Source organism: Physeter macrocephalus, chromosome 3 (assembly GCF_002837175.3).
Source record: "Physeter macrocephalus isolate SW-GA chromosome 3, ASM283717v5, whole genome shotgun sequence".
NCBI lineage: Eukaryota > Metazoa > Chordata > Mammalia > Artiodactyla > Physeteridae > Physeter > Physeter macrocephalus.
In genome coordinates this window covers 8,260,517-8,284,010 of record NC_041216.1, presented here as the reverse complement: position 1 = coordinate 8,284,010, position 23,494 = coordinate 8,260,517, and the positions used below count along the sequence as shown (strand labels likewise).

At 51.6% G+C, this 23,494-nt stretch overlaps 1 protein-coding gene across 2 annotated transcripts; it reads left to right on the top strand.

Annotated features, from left to right (window-relative positions):
- Positions 1 to 13,739: 13,739 nt before the first annotated feature.
- Positions 13,740 to 18,102, top strand: GJB3 (gap junction protein beta 3). Of its 2 annotated transcripts, XM_055083074.1 has the most exons (3): positions 14,261 to 14,327; positions 14,509 to 14,528; positions 16,465 to 18,102. In XM_055083074.1, the coding sequence occupies exon 3, from the start codon at positions 16,499 to 16,501 to the stop codon at positions 17,309 to 17,311; it is 813 nt and encodes a 270-aa protein (XP_054939049.1). In that variant the 5' UTR covers positions 14,261 to 14,327; positions 14,509 to 14,528; positions 16,465 to 16,498; the 3' UTR covers positions 17,312 to 18,102. The 2 variants fall into 2 exon arrangements, with proteins under 2 accessions (XP_007108297.1, XP_054939049.1); XM_007108235.3 differs by lacking the exons at positions 14,261 to 14,327; positions 14,509 to 14,528 and adding an exon at positions 13,740 to 13,830.
- Positions 18,103 to 23,494: the final 5,392 nt, after the last annotated feature.

Genomic DNA, 23,494 nt, shown 5'->3' with positions numbered 1-23,494 from the left:
AAAAAATGGGCAGAAGACCTAAACAGACATTTCTCCAAAAAAGACATACAGATGGCCAAGAAGGACATGAAAAGCTGCTCAACATCACCAATTATTAGAGAAATGCAAATCAAAACTACAATGAGGGATCACCTCACACCAGTTAGAATGGGCAGCATCAGAAAATCTGCAAACGATAAATGCTGGAGAGGGTGTGGTGAAAAGGGAACCCTCTTGCACTGTTGGTGGGAATGTAAATTGATACAGCCACTATGAAGAACAGTATAGAGGTTCCTTAAAAAACTAAAAATAGAATTACCATATGATCCATCAATCCCACTACTGGGCATATACCCAGAGAAAACCGTAATTCAAAAAGACACATGCGCCCCAGTGTTCGTTGCAGCACTATTTACAATAGCCAGGTCATGGAACCAACCTAAATGCCCATCGAGAGATGAATGGATAAAGATGTGGTACATATATACAATGGAATATTACTCAGCGATGAAAAGGAATGAAATTGGGTCATTTGTAGAGACATGGATGGATCTAGAGACTGTCATACAGAGTGAAATGTCCTAAAGAGAAAAACAAATATCCTATATTAACGCATATATGTGGAATCTAGAAAACTGGTACAGATGAACTGGTTTGCAGGGCAGAAATAGAGACACAGATGTAGAGAACAAATGTATGGACACAAAGGGGGGAAAGTGGTGAGGGGGTGTGGTGTGATGAATTGGGAGATTGGGATTGACATATATACACTAATATGTATAAAATGGATAACTAATAAGAAACTGCTGTATAAAAAAATTAATTCTAAAAAAAAAAGAAAATCAACTTATGGTTAACTGGGGGGCACGGGGAGGAGAGGGATACATTGGAAGATTGGGATTGACACATACACACTACTATATATAAAATAGACCAGGTGTCCCCAACCCCCACACTACCAGTCTGTGGCCTGTTAGGAAACGGGCTGCACAGCAGAAGGTGAAGCTTCATCTGTACTTACAGCCGCTCCCCATTGCTTGCATTACCTCCTGAGCTCCACCTCCTGTCAGATCATCGGTAGCATTAGATTCTCATAGGAGTGCAAACCCTACCGTGAACTGCGCAGGCGTGGGATCTAGGTTGCGTGCTCCTTATGAGAATCTAATGCCTGATGATCTGAGGTGGAGCTGAGGCCGTGATGCTAGCACCGGGGAGCGGCTACAAACACAGATTATCATTAGCAGAGAGGTTTGACTGCACAGAGACCATAATAAATCAACTGCTTGCAGACTCATATCAAAACCCTATCAGTTGGTGGCAAGTGACAAGCTGCATCTTATGGAGTAGACTGGACATAAGCAACACACTTTGGGTGTCACTGTCTCCCATCACCCCCAGACGGGAACATCTAGTTGCAGGAAAACAAGCTCAGGGCTCCCACTGATTCTGCATTATGGTGAGTTGTATAATTATTTCATTATATATTACAACGTAGTAATAATAGAAATGAAGTGCCCAATAAATGTAATGTGCTTGAATCATCCCAAAACCACCCCCACCCCCGCCCTGGTCCATGGAGAAATTGTCTTCCACGAAACCAGTCCCTGGTGCCAAAAAGGTTGGGGACCGCTGAAATAGATAATTAATACGGACCTACTCTATAGCACAGGGAACTCTACTCAATACTCTATAATGGCCTATATGGAAAAAGAATCTTAAAAAGAGTGGATATATGTATTTGTATAACAGATTCACTTTGCTGTACACCTGAAACTAACACAACATTGTAAATCAATTATACCCCCACCAAAATTTTTGTGTGTGTGTGTGGTACGCGGGCCTCTCACTGCTGTGGCCTCTCCCGCCACAGAGCACAGGCTCTGGACGCACAGGCCCAGTGGCCATGGCCCACGGGCCCAGCTGCTCCGCGGCATGCGGGATCCTCCCGGACCGGGGCACGAAACCCGTGTCCCCTGCATCGGCAGGCGGACTCTCAACCACTGCGCCACCAGGGAAGCCCCCCAAAATTGTTTAAATAAATAAATAAAATAAATTGATGTCTGCCCTCCCTACTAGAGGGCAAGCTCTCCGAGGGCAGGAACAGAATCTGCCTGGCTTGCCAATGTATCCTCAGGCCCTACACCACACCTGATATACTGTCAAGGGGTAAAAAATATTTGCTGAGATAAAACTGGAATGAATTTTGCCATTGTACCAATACCCCCATTGTCCTTGTGCCCCACCCCCCTGCTTGTCTTCCCACCTCTACACGCTGTGATGGGCTCTACGGTGTGAATCAAGCCAGCAGCATGAGGTCACTGCAAATTCACGTTCTCCAGTCCAATCTGACTGTCCTCATTCTTCCCTGCTTCGGCCTCTCTGCTGCTGTTCCTGCTGGTAGCCTTCTCAACTTTCTCTACTCTCCTTCTAGCCAGTTCCATCTTGTTTTCATTCTACCTCTCCAAGAAAATAAGAGCTGCCTGAGAAGAACGCTCTCCTGTCTACAGCCACCAGACCTATAGACCAACCGTATCCACACGGGTCCTCCTCCTTTCCCCCAACACAGAAGAAGGCGTGAGCCTGCTCCAGCCAAGGCTCTAATCTGCCCCTCACCCCATGCTCAGATGCCCTCCCTCCCCACCTCCTTACTCTCTCCCTTTTCTTCAACCTCTACTTCTCTCCAGGCTCTCCCAGCATCCAAGCATGCTCACCTCTCTCCATCCAAAAAACAAAAACAAAACCCTTCCTTGACCCCGTCTCCCGCAGCTACCTCCTCATCTCTCTCCTGGCTCTCACAACTGTGCCTCCTGAGTCAGAGGTCTTGGTCTTCACGTACTGACTCTATGTTCTCACCTCCCACTCACTCCCACCAGCTATGAGCCAGTCTCTGCCCCAGCCCTCAGACCTGCCCTTGCCAAGCACACCTAAGACTCTCGTTGCTAAGCCCAGCAGCTGCTCCCGGTCCTCATCTTAAACCATGAGCATCTTACAGGTTAAACAGCCTTCCTTCTTGAGCCTCTTCCCCTATGTGTCTTGTGCACCCAGGATTCTCCCCTCCCTCTAAACTGGGGTGCTAAAGGTATAATAGGGAAGAACATTTTGTATTCTATTACAAGTTAATCACTAAAGGGATGTTGCCTATAAGCTTAAATTATACATCATGGCCCATCTCTGGGAACCCTGTTACCCAGGTAATGAGCATTAAGCTAAAATACCTTTGTTTAGCTCACAGGAAACATCCTGGCCAGGCCCACCTGTGAATGACTGCAGGGAGGAAGAAATGAACACATCCCCTCCGGAGGTTGATGGGAACCAGGAAGTATTTGACTTTACTCCTTCCCCTCCTGGTAAAAAAGGAGCCTGAATTCTAACTCAAGCAAGATGGTTCTTTGGGGCATGAGCCCACCATCTTTCTCAGTTTGCTGGCTTTCTGAATAAAGTCGTTAACCCTTGCCCCAACAACTCGTCTCTCAATTATTGGCCTGCGTGGAGCAAGCAGTATGAGCTTAGACTCGGTAACAAAAGCAACTGTCAGCATGCATCCTGGCCCCCTGACCTCAGAGTGGACATGTGCTCGAGGTGGGGCCACTCAGGTGTCTTCTCCAGGTTACTTGAATCCTTCTTAAGGGAAGCATGTAGCAGCAAAACCTGGGGAGGTGTGTGCTCAGGTTGCTGCAGGCCATGAGCAAAAGCCTTGTGCAGGGGCTTCCCTGGTGGCGCAGTGGTTAAGAATCCACCTGCCAGTGCAGGGGACATGGGTTCGAGCCCTGGTCTGGGAAGATCCCACATGCCGCGGAGCAACTAAGCCCGTGTGCCACAACTACTGAGCCTGCGTTCTAGAGCCCACGAGCCACAACTACTGAGGCCACGTGCCACAACTACTGAAGCCCACGCACCTAGAGCCCGTGCTCCGCAACAGGAGAAGCCACCGCAATGAGAAGCCCGCGCACCGCAACAAAGAGCAGCCCCCGCTCGCCACAACTAGAGAAAGCCCATGCGCAGCAACAAAGACCCAATGCAACCAAAAATAAATAATAAATAAATTTAAAAAATTTTTTTTAAAAAAGCCTTGTTGCAGAAGCCCGTCCATACGAGGAGAGAGGAAGCCAGCAGTCCCGGAGGAGCAGAGGGCAAGCAGGAGAGACGTCCTAGAAAGCACACCTGACTTGGGCCAGGTGCTTGTGGGGTCCCAAGGTACCCCTGCCCTTCCCACTTTTCTGCAAACCAATCAATTCCCCTTTGTGCTCAAACTAACTCAAGGTGGGTTTCTGTCATTTGCAATCCAGGGTGCCGACTAATACACCCAGGCTTCTAGGACACCACTCTTCCAGTTTTCCTGCTGTTCCAGCCACTCCCCCTCAATCTCCTTCACCTGCCGCCTTCATTGGGGAGGTTCTCAGGGCTCTGTCCCAGGCCGTCCGTCCAGTCCTCAGTGTCCACGCCCTCCCTGGGTGAACTCGTTCTCCCCCATGGCCTTCATTACCATCTGGACACCATTGACTCCCAAACCCATATTTCCATCCCCTTTTTCTTTTTCCTACATTTTTTTTAATTGTGATAAAATATATACAAAATGAAATTACCATTTTAATCATTTGTTTTTCTTTTTCTTTTGTGGTACGCAGGCCTCTCACTGTTGTGGCCTCTCCCACTGTGGAGCACAGGCTCCGGATGCGCAGGCTCAGCGGCCATGGCTCACGGGCCCAGCTGCTCCGCGGCATGTGGCATCTTCCCGGACCGGGGCACGAACCCGTGTCCCCTGCATCATCAGGTGGACTCTCAACCACTGCGCCACCAGGGAAGCCCCATTTTAATCATTTTTTAAGTGTAAAATTCAATAGTGTTAATTACATTCACAAGGTATACAACCGTCACTACTATTTCCAGAACTTTTTCATCACCTCTGAAAAAAAAGTCTATACCCATTAAACACTAACCCCCACTCACCCTTCCACCCAGCCCCTGGTAACCTCTGACAACTTACTGTCTCTATGAATTCACCTATTCTAGATATTTCATATAAGTGAAATTATACGATATTTGTCCTTTGTGTCTGGTGTATTTCACTTAGCATAATGTTTTCAAGATTCATCCATGTTGCAGCATGTATCAGAACTTGATTCCTTTTTATGGCTGAATAATATGCTATTGTATGGATAGACTACATTTTGTTCATCCATTCTTCCTTTGATGGACATTCAGGTTGTTTTCAAACACTGACTACTGTAAACAGTGCTGCTAGGAACATTCATGCACAGGTATTTGAGTCCCTGTTCCCAGATCTTTCGGGTATACACCTAGGTGGGAACTTGCTGGGTCAAGTGGTAATTCTATGCTTAACTTTTTGAGTAACCACCAAGCTGTTTTCTTCAGCAGCTGCACCGTTTTGCATTTGCACTAGCAAGGCACGAGAGTTCCCAGTGTTCTTCTCTTTCCCGAGGCCCAGGCCCATGCATCCAACTGCCTCCGGACATCCACACGCGTGTTGTCCCACAGGGAGCTCAGACCACCTGGCAGGGCATTTGGATGCAGAGGACAGTTTGGCTGTATAGAAACAACCAGTCCTGAGCCACGCCCCAGCCCTGAGGACCTGGGAGAGGCCAAGGGTTGGGCTTCCTGTGAGGCTCAGGGATGGAGTGGCAAACGGGGCAAAACTGTCTTCTACGTGCTTGCATCGCAAGAAAGGGTTTTTACAGCCATGTCAGAATGTCCCGATGGCCCCTGTCAAAGTGGCTGCGAGGGAATATCATTTACAAACACAAATGTCATTTAGCAAACTCCAGGCACAAGGCCCCCACCATTTTCTTCTTCCCCACCCTGTCTGCTCCTCTTGTGCTCCCAGCTCAGCTAATGGCGAACCACTTACACAGGTGCCAAGATCATGACCTCCCCAGTTCACAGGAACAGTGAGTTCAGGAAACACAGTCCTGCAGCCCAGACCCAGTCTAGGCTGTAGTCCCCGGTGCCGAGTGCCCATCACTGTTGGCCCAGGACCAAGGCTCCAGAACCTCCCACACTGCAGGTGGCTGGTTGGCTTCAGGCATATTGCACACGCCGCACCCCAGGCCGGCTTCTCTGGCCGCCCTGATGCCCAAGCAAAGAGCTTCCTCCCATCAAGAAGGACAGCAGTGGCTGGATGAGGACAGACAGACTCAGCCAGACACACAGCCCACCTGACCCTTGAGTTCCGGGGATTTGGGCCTGGTGGCAAGAAGAAAGGGAGACAGACAAGGTTCAGTCAGTAAAGGCTTCCTGGAGGAGGGCAGGCAGTCAGGGAGAGACTTCTGGAGGGTCAGAGGGTGGGAGGCTAAGCCAGAAGGGACTGACTAAACAGCTGCTATGTGCTGGCCTGGGACAGGAGCTTATTGTGCTTGATGGTGCCATTCGCTCATTTGGTGAGTACTTTTGTCCACAAAGTGCCAGTCACTGTTTCAGGCATTGGGAATACACTAGTGGACGCAACAGACAAAGATGACTGTAGATTCTAGTGATTGGGAGACAATTAATAAGAAGCATAAGCAAAATATAAAATACGCTACATGATTCTAGTGCTAAGGAGAAAGATAAAGCAGGAAGGGATGGAAGGAGCACGGGGACGGGAGCTGCTATTTGAATGGGGAGGCTAGGCAAGGTGAGGGGGCAAGCCAGGCAGAGGTCTGGGGGAAAGTGTCTCAGCTAGAAGGAAGGGCAAGTTCACAGGTGCTGAGGCTAGGGAAGACCCAGTGTGGACCCAGGACAGCAAGGAAGTCAATGAGGCAGGGCAGGGGGAGAGTCAAGAGGTGTGGAATATGAGGCCAGAGCACACTGGTGAGGCTGAGAAGGACCAGCTCACGTAGGGTCCTAAAAGCCATCCTGATGCCTTTGGCTGTCACTCTGAGTGAGCAGGAAGCCTGTGGAGCATTTCTAGCAATAGATAGATGGGGCAAGGAATAAAGCAGGGTGACCAGCTGTAAGGCTATTGCAGTGATGCAGGAAAGAAATGATTGTGACTTTAATGTTACCAGAATAACATTAATGGAGTCAGTGAGTAGTGTCTGGATTCTGAAAATAATCTGAAAGTAGAGACAAAATAATTCAGTGACATTGCAAGTGTGGGCTCTTTGAGCCCGAGCTGCCCGTTCTCCTTGCTCAGACCTTGCATTAAACCTTTCTCTGCTCCAAAGTCAAGAAAGAAAGAGAGGAGAGAGAGAGAGAGAGAGAAAGGAAGAAGGAGAGAGAGAGAGAGAGAGAGAAAGGAAGAAATAGAGAGAGAAATAAAGGAAGGAAGGGAGAGAGGGAGGAAAGAAGAAAGGAGGAGAGACAGGGAGAAAGAAAAAGAAAGAAAGAGAGAGAAAAAGAAAGAAAGAAAGAAAGAAAGAAAGAAAGAAAGAAAGAAAGAAAGGAAGGAAGGAAGGAAGGAAGAAAGAAAGAGAGAGTGGAAGGAAGGAAGGGAGGAAATAGAAAGAAAGGGAAAGAAAAGAAGAGAAAAGAAAAATGATTCACTGCCATTGAATGTGAGGTATGAGAAAAATGAGTCAACATGACTCTGTATGGGGCCTGAACAGGTAGATGAGTAACATTGCTGTTTACTCCAGGAGTACATGAGTAGAGAAGGTGGAGAGGAATCTAAGGAGTAGGTTGCTAGATAGAATACAGGACACCCAGTGAAATTCCAATTTCAGATAAACAACAACAAATTTTTTTTTTTAGTTTTAAGTATATCTCATGGACTATGTGAAACTTAAATTTAACTGAGTGTCCTGGGTTTGGTTTTTTGTTTTTGCTTTTGTTTTGCTTCGTTTCTAAATCTGGCAATCCTATTAAGAAGATGAATTGGGGATGTGAGAAGTTTGCGATACCTGCTAGACGTCCTGAGGGAGAGGTTGAGTGGCAGCTGCATACAGGGGTCTGGAGTTCAGGGAAACGGTCTGGGCTGGAGACAAGTATTTAGGAGTTGTCAGCCTAATTTTGATATTTTGAACGCTGAGAGGGATGGCATTACCAAGAGAGTGAGTGAGGACAGAGAAGGAGTCCTAGGACTAAGCCCCCGGGCACCGCAATATTTAGAGGTCAGGGAGATCAGGGGGAACCAGCAAAGGAGACCTAGAAAGAAAGGCCAGAAAAGAAGGTGAAAAGTCAGGGGATGTGATGTGCTGGCCGCCAAACGCTGTTGGGAGTGCAGGAAAAGATAAGGGTTGAAACTTGACTGTGGGATTTAGCTATGGGAACCTTGGCAAGAGCGGTTTAGGTGGGCTATATGGAGCAAAAGCCTGATTAGAGTTCCAGAGAGAAAATAAAAGGAAGTGAGGAATCAAGACAACTCATCTGAGAAGTTTTGCTATGAAGGAATGGCAAGAAACGAGGCAGATGCTGGAATATGTGGGGTCAAGGGACTTTTGTTTGTTAAGATAGAGAAATACCAGAGTATCTATTGTCATGGGAAAGACCTGGTAAAGAGCAAAAGGGTGGGACTTCCCTGGTGGCGCAGTGGTTGGGAGTCCGCCTGCCAATGCAGGGGACACGGGTTCGAGCCCTGGTCTGGGAAGATCCCACGTGCCGCGTAGCAACAAAGCCCGTGCGCCACAACTACTGAGCCTGCGCTCTAGAGCCTGCGAGCCACAACTACTGAGCCCGCGTGCCTAGAGCCTGTGCTCCGCAACAAAGAGAAGCCACTGCAATGAGAAGCCTGCACCCCGCAACAAAGAGTAGCCCCTGCTCGCTGCAACTAGAGAAAGCCCCTGCGCAGCAACGAAGACCCGACGCAGCCAAAAAATAAATAAATAAATAATTTTGAAAAATAAAAAAAAAATTTTTTTTAAAGAGCAAAAGGGTGATGACATGGCGTGAGGTCTGGGGACGGTGAGAAGGGGTGGGATCCCAGGACACACGTAGAATGGCTGAATCCTGACTTCAACTCAGAGAAGTCCTGGATTACCTCTATCTGAGGATAAAGTTGGGCAGAAGTTCCAGGTCACTTGGGATGTCTTGGAAGGAAAGCAACATTCTAGCCCAGATCCTGGGGCATCTCTTCCTACCCACAGCCCCAGACACACTGCAGCAGGACTGGAAAGCCCCCATGCTTCCGCCAACCTGCTTTCCAGAGGATTCTGCCTGCCCCACCTCTGTGCTCAAAGGTAGAAAGGGCCTTCAGGCCCAGGAGAGGGCCCAGGTCCCTGCCGTGCACACACACACACACACAAACACAAGAAAATCCCAGCAGGAGAGGGAAGCCCTTGCCCGAGGCCTGGGCAGAGTTTCAGACACAGGGGCTCTTGCCTGGGGGCAAGACCAGCTGGGCCAAGGTCTGAGCAGGAAGAACACAGTGCAGGCTTCAGGCCTGCTGCCCCCAGAGAGCAGGTGCAGGCCCTGAGGGGAGTGGGGTGGCCGGGCAGATGCTAAGCCCTGGTGCAACACAGCCCTGCCCTGAGGCAGGAGGATGGCCTAGATGGCCTCCCACATACTACCCTGCTCAGGAAGCAGAAACTTGGAGTAGGCCAACAGGGCCTGGGGGTCCTCAGAGCCTCCTCCTGGAATGGGGACTCTTGCAGCTCACTCCAGAAAAAGCAAAGGCCGGTTGTTGGGGGCGCTGCCTGATGTCAGGAATGAGTGGTGGCATCTGGCAAGGTCGGAGTGATAGAGAAACTGTGCACCTCAGATTGGGACTTGTGAACCCACGTGCCGGGACTCGAACCCGGACAAAACCCACAGTCTTCCAACTGAGATCACACACCTGGTTTCAGGATTTAATGAAGCTCAGGTTTTTGATGTCTCATGGCAGAAAGAACTCAGTGAGAGACAAAGTGATAGGTAAGAAGCAGATTTATTTAGAGAGAAACACACTCCGCAGAGTGTGGGCCATCTCAGAAGGTGAGAAAGGCACCAGGGTATGGGGGTGTCAGTTTTTATAGGGGTGGGTAATTTCATAGGCTAATGAGTGGGAGGAGTATTCCAGCTATTTCAGGAAAGGGCGGGGATTTCCAGGAATTGGGCCACCGCCTACTTTTTGATCCTTATAGTCGGCCTTGGAACTGTCATGGCGCCTGTGGGTGTGTCATTTAGTGTGCTGACGTGTTACAGTGAGCGTACTCTGAGGCTCGAGGTCTAGTGGAAGTCGACTTGTCCACCATCTTGGACCCATTTGGTTCTAATCAGTTTATGTCATGGCCTCGGGCTATGTCATTCTTTCACATGTTATGCCCTGCCCCCTTCCCTCCTGTTTCACTAGGACCAGGGCAATCAAATCACCTGGTCACCAGAGCAGATTAACCCAACCACGCACAGAGCCTCACATGCACACAACCTCACAAAACCCTAGCAGCCACTTCCACAAGCATGCACATTCACAACCACACACACCAAACATACACACCTACGCCTCATGCTACCCCCTCGACACCCAGCTACCCCACCTCACACGGTAACAGACAGTCCTCACACACAACCTTATGTGCGCCCAACTTTTACTTTACAAATAGGAACTGATGTCTACAACCAGTGAGCTCCCTACTCTCCCGGAAATAATTTCAAAGAATGTTCTGAAGAGGGACTGCTGAGGAAGTGGGTGAGGTCTCTTCAGGTGGGGTGACCAGGGAATACCCCTGTGAGAAGGTGAGACCTGAATAAGGAGGAAGAACCTGCCAGCTGAAGAGCAGTCCAGGCAAAGGGAACAGCAAATGCAAAGCCCAGAAGGCTGGACTGAACATGGACTGAACATGCTGTTTGTGGAACAGAAAGTAGGCCAGTGTGATTGGGGAGCAGTGATCACGGGGACGTGTGATAGGAGGTGAGGCAGGACTAGGTCACTTGGGGTTTCGTAGGGCAATGTCAGGAGAGTGGGTGCTAGGATAAAAGTAAAGGTGGTAAGTCACTGTAAACTTTTAATAGGCGAGGGACATGATCTGATTTATATCATTAAAGCACTAGTTTAGCTAGAAGAAACCATGGGGGAAAAACTTTTTTCAGTTGTCAGAGGGGGGAAGGCATTTCTAATTATGACCAATCCCAGAGGCCATAAAAGATAAGATTGATACACTTGACTACGTAAAAAAATGTTTAATTCTGCAAAGCAAAAACCCCATAAGCAAAGTCAAAATACAAGTGTCAGACTTGGAGGGGAGGGTGAAATCCTTGTTATTTGCATCATAGACACAGGGTATATTTCTTTAATATGTAAAGAGCTCCTAAGAAATCATTAATTTTTAAAAGGCAACCACCCAACAGAAAAATGGGCAAAAGCAAAAAACAGTTCACAGAAAAAGAAACACAAGTGGCCCTTAAGCGTATGAAAATATGCTGATTCTCACTCATAATAAAAGAAATGCAAAATAAAATATAATGAGATACCACTGGCAAAGATGAAGTTTGCTAATGCTCTATATTGGCAAGAATATGGGGAAACACGCACTTTATGTCTGATGGTAGCATAAACTGATACATCTATGGAGGGGATTTGGCAATATCTATCAAAACTTTAAATGAGCATACTTTAACCCCAAAATTCCACTTCTAAGAATATATCTTATAGATACAATTTTTTTAAAATGTGATCAGTGATGCTTATCCAAGTGTATTTCTTGCAATGATGTTTACAACAGAAAGAAATACAAGATTGAAAACATCCTTAATTTTCATCAATATGGGAGTGATTAAATATATTATAGTACCTATGCTATTCAGCTGTTTGTTTGTTTGTTTTAAGAGACAGCTCTCCATCTATTATAAGGGAAAATGAAATACTATTCAAGCATTAAAAAAAATGAGATAACTCTATATCTACTGTTAGAGGAAATGTCCTATATTTTGTTACATGAAAGGACAGGAAAATAGCCAAGTACAGAACCATGTACACAGCACACCTCCATAGGGTAAATGGAAAAAATAAATATCTACAGAGTCGAATATGCAGTTGATCTCAGGAAGGAAAAACCAATAACTGGCAACCGAGTGGTCAGGTGGGCAGCCCTGATACATAGTCTGGTGTTCAGGGAGAAGCACTAGAAATGTGGGACTCAGCAGCCAATGGATAGTACTGGAAGCCCGAGGACTGGATGAGCTCACCCAGGAGAGAAGAGGCTGAGACCAGGATGTGAGGCCTCCGAGATACAAGGAAACTAGGAGTGGGGCGTCCAGGAAGCCAAGGGAAGAAAGTGTTTTGAGAGGGAAGGAGCAGTCAGCTGTGTCAGGTCTTCTGAAGGTGCAGGAGGAGGACAGACATTACTGTCGTTTTCAGCACCCTTGATAGGGCTGTCTTTAGTTACATGGTTGGGTGAAAACATTGTTCAACGGGTTGAAGAGTGACTAGGAGGTGAGGAAGTGGGGAACGGGTTTTGCTCTGAAATGCAGCAGAGCCGGAGAAGGTAAGGAGCAGGTGGCAGTCATGGACCCCCCCCCCACAGGACACCATCATACTCACACATAGTCCCACACTGACACATGCACAGAAGCACCCGGCCCACCCCAGCACTGGTCAGCCTCAGCAATGATTTTCAAAGTAAAAGATGGCCTCTGCCCTGTGGCTTTGCCCTATCCAGAAACTCAACATGGCTGAGGCTTCCAGAGCTGGCTCTGCCCCTTATTATCTGTGTGACCCAGGACAAGTCACGTAACCTCTCTGTGCCTCGGCTTTCTCATTCATAAAAGTGAGAAGGATTGCACCTTCCTCATCTGGCACTGTGATGATGAAATAAAGCCTGAGGGACAGTGCCGGGACCAAAGATGTCTGTGAGCCCCCAATACAGTGTTAGTTTTCTACCAGGAGTAGTAGGTAGGGTGATGGTGTAATTGATCTTTCCAAGTTTGGAGTTACTTTTGAGAGTAAAAGGGGATGCTGTTAATTACACCAGGGCCACAGGCATAAACCAGTACAGTCCTGGGAAGATGCCATGTATAATCACCCTCCAGCTAGCAACATCATCTCTGTCCAGACAGGGAGTGCTCAGGCCCTTTGGTGACTAAGATACCAGGACTCCCCGGGAGGCCGGAAACCTGGGGGTTCCCCGACCAGGCTGAGGCCCCGGGGCTCTCATTACGTTCCTAGTCGTGGCACACTAGTAAATAAGACAAAGCGTCCTTGTCCCCAGAGCCCAGCCCAGCCCAACCGCAGGCCCCGCCTCCCTCCGCAGGGGGTCTAAAGAGCAGGCTCCGCTCCCTCACCTCTCTCTTACTCCCGCCCCACACCGCACACGGGATTTGCCCCCTGCAGTAACTCCAGGCAACGGCCTCCCCCCATCCGGCCCTCACCGCTGGACGAAGGATCCCCCCATCTCCTTTCCAGGCGCAGTGCCCCTTCCTGCTGCGGGCACAGGGTCTGCCCCCCACCCTGGTTCTCCAAAGTGCCCATGCCCATTCCAGGACGCGGAGCCTGAGCCACGCACCTACGCGGGGAGGGCAGCCTCCGGGAGTGGTCGAGACCAAGCGCCAGGCGGGGACAGTGACCCTCAGGGCGCGGACACAGTACCCGTGGTAACGCACGTGGGCGAGTCCTGATTGCAGTCCGTCCGGGGACCATTCTACACTTACCAGTTTAGAGCGCTTCACGCTCCGAATCTCATCGGACCCTTTGCCATAGCCCTGCCCAGGGCCACGGATGCCCCCGTTTCACACATGAAGAAGCAGCCCAGGCTCAGACGGGCGTCAAGCCCGCGAGAAGGTTGCCGGGGGAACGAGCGACAGCGTCGGGACTAAAACCCGACCCTCTGCGGCGGGAGGCTCCCGAGCTCCTCCCCTGACCCTCCCTCCTCCACGCCGCCCCCGGCTGTGCCTACCGCCACGCGCCTCGCCGCCACTGCCGAGACGCGGCTCCGGCCCCGCTCGCCTCCGCTGCGGGCCTCGAGGACGCGGGGTCCCGGTCCCCCGCCGGCCGCGCCGCTGCTGGTGAGTGCGGGGCGCCTCCCCACCCCGCGCCCACGGCCGCTGAGCGCTCCCCGGCGACCCCGGGCGGGGCGGGGGCTTGATCCTGCCTTCGGGCCAGGCTGAGACTGGCAGGTGAGGGGATAGGAGGAGGTCGAGGGAACTAGACCCACCCCACTCCCCACCTGCCTTCTCACTCCTCGGTTCTGGGCGGGGAGGGGGCTCCAGCTGCTGAAGCTTCCCGGACTACCCCCTCCCCCGTCGGCAGGCTCCCAAGCTGCCTGGAATGGACGGAAACTTGGTGCTGGTGACGGCTGGGGTGGGGGCTGGAGAGGGGAGGGGGGTTCTGCCCCGAGGAGGGGGCCGGCCGGCACTGTAGAGTGGCGGTGAAAGCTGGGCGCGCCTTGGTCCCAGGGCAGGGGAAAAGCGGAGAGCTGGGAGCTGCTGCTGGGGGGCCGCATGGGGGACCAGATCCGGCTCCACCAGTCCCGGGCCTGGGCTTGGAGGGAAATTCTTTGCCGGTGAGTCGCGTCCCTAGGGTGTGTTAGGCAGGACTGGGCCGACAGGGACTGGAAGGTGGAAGGTGGGGGCCCAGGAGGGGGCAGCCCTCGGGTGGGCGGCCCTGAGAAGGCTCTGGTGGAAGCACCTGTCAGGGACCCTCTCCTCCGGAGCTGGCAGACAGGGTTCCAACCTCCACTCCAGTCTTCTTGAACTCTCGCCAGGTGAGTGGCAGGCTGGGGAGGGAATGGTCTTTTACGACTCTTACCACAGCTCAAGAAAGTAGGAATTATTTCCCTTTAGAGATAAGGAAAGAAGGTCAAAGAGATTAGGAAAACTCGCAAGTCACCCAGGTAGAAGGGGTAGAGCTGAGGCTTGAATCCAGATGCGACTCACGCTCAGAGTACACATCCCACTGGCCCACCCCAAAAGGCAGGTCTTACAAGGAGCTGAGTTGAGGGAGATGCTTTTTTTTTTATTCTAAGTATGTTATTGTATGCTGCTGCCAGTGCATATAAAATAATCGCCCTTGTGAAACAGAAGTTCATGAAAATTCGGAGAGGTAGAGGAGTAAACAAATACTTTAATTCCCACCGGTAACTAAATTCTGGGAAGAAAATAAAGGGGACAGGAGCAGTGACTGGGAGGGCAGGGGCTCCCAGATCCAGGGTAATCTGGGGTGGCCTCTAAGAAGAGGATGTTTTAGCAGAGGCCTCAGTAATGAGAAGGATGCAGCCATGCCAGTTTCTGGAGGAAGAGCATTCTAGGCAGCAGGAATAATTACAAAGCCCCAGAGGCCCCCATTGCGGCCTGAGCAGAGAGGCAGGTGGAGAGTGTAGGAGAGCAGGGCGAGAATGTAGAAACTGGGGTTTTATTCTCAGTGTAATGAGAAGCTAGTAGAAAGTTTTAAACAAGGGAGTGACATGATTCAATTTAATGGACTCTGCGGGCACAGGAGCAGACACTTGAAGGCCAGCCAGGAGGCTTTAGTAATAACACCAGCAAGGGGGATGGTGGTTTGGAGCAGGGGGGTGGCGGTGGAGGGGTGAGAAGCGGTGATGCAGGGGTGGACCCTCAGTCAGCATGCATGCCCAGAGTCACAGAGCAGCTCCAGGGGCACTCACGTGTGCACACAAGCCCACTCGTACACACGGAGAGGCACATGCTCCCAACACCCTTTGCAGCATGTAGACACTAGGTGCACTCAGGCAGACCCACCTGTCCACACCCTCTGAGTCATTCCAGGACTGGGAGGAAGATGTGTGATCTGGGGACCTGAACAAAGCATGACTCCCCACCACAGAGCTCCGGCATCCCGGATTGCTGGTGTGTCTGGGGCTCCCCCAGGTTCTGGCACAGGGAAGGAGGGTGTCCCTAGATTTTTCCTGGATCTGGTGTCCCCAGGAACCAGACCATTACCCTCTCCATGCACCCCCCAGCCCAACCTGAACTGGTCTCCCAACTTCACCACCCACTGCCTGTGGGACCTTGGGGAGATTATTTCCCCTCTCCAAGCCCCAGTTTCCTATCTGGGGTTCATCACCCCAACTTCACAGGATGATAGCGAGGCATGAAGGAGGTAAGTTTTGAGAACCTGGTCTGGGGCAGGCATCTAGCAGAGAAATGGAGAGCAGGCGGTGGACAGCCCAGCCTTGAATTCAATTCTAGTTTTAAATGAGCGACTTGACCGCTCTAGATTTCACAATTGATAGCCAGCATTTATTGAGCACTTACTGTGCACTGAGTGTTTTGCAATCATTTTCTCATTTGATTATCAGTTTCTTCATCTGTCAATGAGAAGCATAATAGTGTCTACCTCACAAGGTCCTTATAAGGATTAAATGAGATCCAGCACGTAAAGTATTTAGCTCCTTGCCTGGCTCATTGTAAATGCCCAATAAATAATAACTGTTATTATCAGCAAATGCACATTCCCTTCCTTCCGGCATATAGCTCTGTGACTTTGGGCAGGTTACTTAGCCCCTCTGTGCCTGTTTCCTCTCTGTAGCTCAGGAAGAATAACAGTCCTGATCTCATAGGGTCTTTGGGATGATGAAATGAATCCATCCACATAGAGAACTCAGAACAGCGCGTGGCACATAGTAAATGCTCTGTAAATGTCATCCACTCGTTCTCAGACCGGTTTTCCCATCCTGTCAGGTGGGCAGGGCCCCCAGCGCCCCCACCAGGCACCATGGACTGGAAGACGCTCCAGGCCCTACTGAGCGGGGTGAACAAGTACTCCACAGCCTTCGGCCGCATCTGGCTGTCGGTGGTGTTCGTCTTCCGCGTGCTGGTGTACGTGGTGGCGGCCGAGCGCGTGTGGGGGGACGAGCAAAAGGACTTTGACTGCAACACCAAGCAGCCGGGCTGCACCAACGTCTGCTACGACGAGTTCTTCCCCGTCTCCAACATCCGCCTCTGGGCCCTGCAGCTCATCTTCGTCACGTGCCCCTCGCTGCTGGTCATCCTGCACGTGGCCTACCGCGAGGAGCGGGAGCGGCGGCACCGCCAGAAACACGGCGACCAGTGCGCCAAGCTGTATGACAACGCGGGCAAGAAGCACGGCGGCCTCTGGTGGACCTACCTGTTCAGCCTCGTCTTCAAGCTCCTCATCGAATTCCTCTTCCTCTACTTGCTGCACACTCTCTGGTACGGCTTCAGCATGCCCCGCCTGGTCCAGTGCGCCAACGTGGCCCCCTGCCCCAACATCGTGGACTGCTACATTGCCCGGCCCACCGAGAAGAAGCTCTTCACCTACTTCATGGTGGGCGCCTCCGCCGTCTGCATCGTGCTCACCTTCTGCGAGATCTGCTACCTCGTCTTCCACAGGGTCGTGCGAAGCCTTCCCAGAAAGAGCGGCCCCCGGGGCCGCGGCCCCCCATCCTCCACCAGCCGGGCCTCCACCTGCCACTGCCACCACAAGCTGGTGGAGGCTAGGGAGTTGGGCCCGGATTCCGGCGACGACAAGCTATGTGCTTCGGCACCCAACATGACCCCCATCTGACCACGGGCTGGGGAGCGATCCTGGGCTGCCCGTGGGGACAGGCAGGGAGGTATTGTGCCGGTGGAGGGGTCCTCCCGGGGCTGGGGGGCCCCACTCTGAATTCACTACGCTATTCAATTTCATCTTTAGCAGATTTCTTTGAGCGCCGGGCACTGTGCTGTCTATCTGGTATAGGTCACACCACAGGCCCACTCGCAGCCCTCCTGGGAGAAAGACAAGCAAATTAACTACTGCCTGCAAGGGGACACTTAGAGGACTCTGCTGGGCTTCACCTAAGCCAGGAGGGGATGGTCAGGAGAGGCTTCCCTGAGGGAGGAATGTTTAAGAGAGGTGAGGCGTGCTTCCTAGCAGACAAAAGCAGGTGCAGAGGCCTGGAGGCCACAAAAGGAAATATGCTTGCCCTGGGTCTGGTGAGATGTACCAGACCAAAGGGAATCTTCATTCCTTCGGGAGAAGCACCCAGATTCCTGGGATGGAAAGGAAGTATCCTCCCAGCAGTGGAGGTCTGGAGGCTGAGAGTGAGCCTGGGAAGAGGAGTAGGCTCTGGTGACACCAACCCCGGCCTGAGACACCCAGAGATCCTCTGGGTCACCACTGCCCTTTGGGAACCACCCCCCTCCCATCTTATTCCTCCACCCTCAGGCAGCTTTGCTCCCATCTTCCTCCCACAAGTGTACTCAGTCTGTTGCCAGCCTTTCAGACCCTACTCTCAGGGACTTGAGGTGGATGTGCTGATAGGAACATCCCCAAGGCAATTTCTTTGAAATCAATAAAGGCTCTATTTTATACAGGTTGACTCTCTTCTTTTCTCCCACACTCCCACCCACAAGACCCTGAGGGCAGAATAGGTAGCCCCTCAGAAGGGGAGAGAGTTCCATGGCTCGAGCTGAATTTAGGCTGGGGCTGGGGTTGACCCAGGAGGGATCTGGGGCGGAACCTACAGATATACATGCTGTGATTGTAGATGTGGTCACGAGAGGGCGCCGTGCTCCCTCTACAACAGCACCGCTAGCCCTTCATAGTGAGGCCCTGCCCTGAGCGCACACAGTCACAGCCCTCTGGTTGCAGACAAACCACACTCCTTCCTCCTTTGTAACCCAGTCACTGCCACCCACAACGTGCATCCCCACCCTGTGTACACAAAATCTCTGTTATTCATACTCTCACTCCTGTATGCTCACAACAGGCTCCTCTAAAGGCATGAAGCCCCAGCCTCACCCAAGCACTATCCAGCTCCTTCCATTTCCCCTGAGCATTTTCTCCACCCCAGGTCCCTGGCAGACATGAGGACTGCACAGGGTAACAGGACCTGAGCCCAAGGAGCTCAGAGCCTGGGGGAGACAGAGACACACTCATCTCCTGCACTAACCAACCCCAGGTGGATCCCAGCCCCGACTCCCAGCACTGTGTGATGACCTGAAATTTCAGGAACACCAACATCCAAGCCAGGACAGGATGGAAAGCAAAAGGGGGTGCAAGACTATACTCACCCAGAGGAACATTTAGTAACTATCAAAGCCAAGGCCAGGAGCCAGAAATCCAGGAGGCAGTGAGCCAAGAGCCAATGCAGGCAGGGAAAGGACGGGTCATTTTGTCGACAGGACAGGCTGGGGTCCACCTTTGCTCTCACGTGTGGTCGTTACTGTGGTGGATAAGCCAGCCAAGTTTAAAGGGCCCGGGCTGGGCTGACACGCACCTCCCAGGTTAAATCATAGCTTAACCACTTCATGACCACAGCTTCACCACGCTGCACCTTGGACAGGCTTTCAGAACCTCAGTCTTGTCATCAATACAATGGGAATTTTATCAGTCAGGGTCTCAACAGGAAACAGATGGCACATTCAAACCAAGGAACTTCAAAGAGTTTCCTTGAGGGACTGTTTTTGAAGGTATAGGCATGATTAAGGAAACCCATAAAAGGTACCCTGGGGCTAGTACCAGGGTAGCAAAGGACGGGTTGCCACACAAAGGCTGCAAGGATGCATCCAACCGCAGCAATCAAATAAATACCATGACTTCACTCTACCATCTCCTACTCATCTGCCAGTGGCTCCCACCGACCCAACACAACCAGAAACCAGAGGGCACAGAAGCCTATTGAGACAGTCAGTACGGGTCAGCCTCCCAGGGCACAGAGCAGATCTGAGGGGCAAAAGGAACATATTCAGCCCAGCACTCAGGACAGTATCCACTCCTAGGATTGTTGTAGAGATAAAAGGAGAGAGTGTCATAACATGTTAGTTCAGCGTTAACATATCCAGTAAATATCCAGGCAAAACCATGCTTAGGAAAGTCTCTGCCTGCTGCCCAGGCCATCTCGTGTGTCAGTCCCAGCTTGGAGTGGATGGTTGCCAAGGTCCCAGGGAGGGGTGATCTCTACCTATTTGCTGTCTTGCATTCCAGCATCTTCCAGGACGGTTCCCACTGCCTGGATAAGGTTGGCTTTGAGGTCAGAGCAGCCAAAGAATAACATCAGCTATCCCAGCCTGGACTGAGCCTCCAGTCCTGGTCCCACTTCTCCAAGCTGCGGGCCAGGACCACAGATGAGGGAATATTCCAGCCCTAAGCATCCCACATTTGGCCTGAGAGCTGTCCCTAGCAGTGCCGCTCACGCTTTCCATCCAGCATGTATTGAGCTACTGTTCGCCATGCAGAGTCCCCAGCACACATCTCATGTCCCCTGGTCTTCTCTTATGAGGGTACACACCTCTACCTCCTCTTCCCCCCATCACGTGAGGAGTCATTGCAAGCTTCCTTCAATAGTGCTTACGATTATGATTTAGATTTCATATACACACTTTCGAGTCCACATCTACTTCACGATGTGACAGCCACCCTGCAGCCCAAGGCAAATAGATTATTTTGTATTCATCACCCTGATCCAAGCCCCTTGGTAGGGACTAAATGTTTGTGTCTCCCCCAAAATTCATATGTTGAAATGCTAACTTCCAGTGTGATGTTATTAAAAGGTGGGGCCTTTGGGAAGTGGGGTCATGAGGATGGATTTGTGCTCTTATGAGAAGAGACACGAGGGGGATGGTCTTTCTCTCTCTGCCATGTGAAAACATACTCAGAAGACAGCCCGATATAAACCAGGAAAAGGGCCTTCACCAAGAACCCAACCAGGCTGGCACCCTGACCTTGGACTTCCAGCCTCCGGGACTGAGAAATGAGGTTCTGTTATTTAAGCCGCCCGGTCTGTGGTGTTTTTACAGCAGTCCGAGCTGAGACACCCGCATCCACTCTCACCTGGATCACTGCAATAATCTCCCTGCTTCTTGCTCCAACTCTGGGAAGCAGATGCTGCAAAAGAGAGGAGTGCAAAGGGCATGCTGGGGAGGAATCCCTGTGAATGGAAAGGCGAGGAAGCAGGACCGAGCGACAAGACCCGTTCGTGGGAGCTCTGTGTCCGCTAGACAAAGATGGTCGGTGAGAGGAATCCCACACTGGATGGAAATGGCTGGACCCTTGACCATGCTTGGCTCAGCCATGGCCTGGGGCCACCCCAAGCAGAGCCTGGCCACCTGCACAGCTGAAGCAGACCTGGAGGCTGTCAGCTGGCCAGACTCCGCACAGCTGGGCAGCAAGTCCTCCGTTGAAGGGGGAGATCTGCATCCACCACCCACTCCCACAGTCTATTCCCAGCACAGCAGCCAGGGTGATGCCCTAAAACCTAAATCGGGCCATGTCACTCCTCTGCCCCAAACCTCCAAAGGCATCTCACACTGGCCTTTAGGGACCTACAAGACCTGCCCCACCTGTTCCCTTTCTGAACCCTCATCTCTTCTCCTTGCTGACCTCACTCAGTCACCTGACCTCCTTGCTCTCCCTCAGGCAGGAAACACCAGGCACATTCCTGCCTCAGGGCCTTTGCACTCTCTTTCCCTCTGCCTGGAATGTGCTTTCCTCCCGAGAGCCACAGGGGTCCCTCCCTTCCTTCAGGGCCCGCATCAAAGGTCAGGTGCTTCATGAGAATTTCTCCCTTCTTCTGTTTAAAATTGAAACCACCACCCCCTGCGCCCTGATCCTCCTTTCCTGCTTTACTCTCCACCTAACAGGTATCACCAGCTAACACATTCTATATTTTGTCTGTCTCCCTCCGGCTAGAATATAAAGCCCACAAGACAGGGAGTTTTGTTATTGCTGGTCCCTGGTTGATCTCCAGTGTCTAGGACAGAGCCGCAGCACCAGGCAGTGCTCAGTAAATAATTTGTTGAATTCATAAATTCGTATATGAGCCTGGGGCCCTGCTAGGTGCTGGGCGTGTAAATGGGACTCAGCTGCCTGCCCTCAAGGGGCTCACAGACTAATAGGGGAGGGGGTAAAGACAAAGACAAGTGGAAACAATGCACCCTGGTGGGGGGGAGGGAAATGGGGATGGTTTCATGTGTATAGAGTTTCAGTTTTGCAAGATGAAAATGCTCTGGAGATCTGTTGCACAACAATGTGAATGTACGTAACACGACTAAACAGCGCGCCCAGGGGCAGTAGGTGGGCCTCTGAGAATGTAAAGGCTCATCTAATCCAGAGGAGGCCAGCAAGGGGACTTCTTGGGGAAGGGACATGGAGCGAAGTCCTGAACGACTGTAGGGCTGAGCATGTGAGGGTGCCCCAGGCAGAGGGGGCAGCACGGACAAAGGCCAGAGTCAAGTATGGCTGGATCACTGAGTGAAAGGGGAAGCAGGAGGAGGCCGGAGAGGTGCTTGAGGCCAGGAGGCAAAGGAGAGCCACAGAAGGGTTCTAAGCAGGGCAGCGTGGGGTCTGATTTCTGGGGAAGGGTGGGGCTGGGCTGGAAGCCAGGAGACCAGTTGGGAGGCCACTGAGATGGTGGCCTAAACAGGGTCAGGGCAGTGCGAACGGAGGGAGGTGTGGGGATCTAAGGATGTTTCCCAGGTGGAATGGCCAGGCTGTGGGATTGTCTTGGCTGACCCCGGCTCACCCTTTCCAGGAAGGGGAGGGATCATTCAAACTCTGACCTCCAGAGCCCCTAAGGAAGGGGTGAGGGTGAGGGCAGCTCCTCCCTCCTTCCCAGTTGCTGGGATCACAAAGGCTTTGGGAGGGCCTGGGCCCAGCCACAGGAGAGGAACTCTGGGAGCAGAGGCTGTAGTGGGGGCGTGGTGAGAACCCGCCTCCAGGGACCTCGGTTCTCATGCCCTCAGGGGTCAGAATTTCATGGGCTCCTCGTCAGCTTTGGAAATCCAGGAGGCTCAGCTCATCATGGCCTTGAGGGACAGTCCTGGAAGGGGAAGCTAGGTCAGCCTGATCCTGAAGTTGAGGTCTGGGCTGAGCCCACCGTACTTGCTGCCCCAGAGGTCCTCCTGCGAGGGCTGAAGGCAGGACCCTGGGGCACCCACCCTGGGGCACCAGGAATCCAAAGACTGAATCCTGTTGTGGAGAAACACAGGACCTTTCTGACACCGGCCCCAGGCCTTGGACCCCACGTGCCACTTTCCCTTTCCTTAGCTGCCCTATCCTTCACCAACGTTGTGACCCCAGCTCCCTCCCTTTCAGCCCTTTCTGCTCCCACCAAGACCAACCCACTGACCCTTTTTGTCACAAAAATGTTTTGTTACAACGTTTTTAGCCACCATCCATTGGAAAACTTCTTGCGTACTAATATTATGCTATGTGCTTTGATTGGATCTCCCATCAGCCCTATACAGTAGGAACTATTACCTCCCCAATCTATAGAGGAAGAAACTGAGGCACAGGGGTTTAAGCAACGTGCCTAAGGGCACAGAGATAAACAGAAAAGTCTCAACTTCTAGGCCCTACTGCCTCTCCCACCAAGCCCGGTGAAGCCTCAGGACCTCGCAGCCCCCAGTCCTTGGACCTTTGCTCATGCTGTTCTTCTGCCTAGAATGGTCTCCCCCCAACCCCCATCTGGCTGACGAAAGCAAGTTTCACATATTGCAGTATGGGAAAGTCATTCTGGCTTGTACATGTGTTAATTCGAATTTTATGCTAACTAAAGCAGCCTGTTTGTGACCTATCAAACCTACGTTGTTCATCTGCTTTAATTATTAAAGAAAAGGGTGCATTGACCAGAAGTAAAGAACGTTCATGTTAAAAATAAAGATCACATGGGCTTCCCTGGTGGCGCAGTGGTTGAGAGTCCGCCTGCCGATGCAGGGGACGCGGGTTCGTGCCCCGGTCCGGGAGGATCCCACATGCCGCGGAGCG

What these genes read in the sequence shown, in the direction of transcription:
- GJB3 (XM_007108235.3), top strand. Translation starts at nt 16,499, where the DNA reads ATGGACTGGAAGACGCTCCAGGCCCTACTGAGCGGGGTGAACAAGTAC.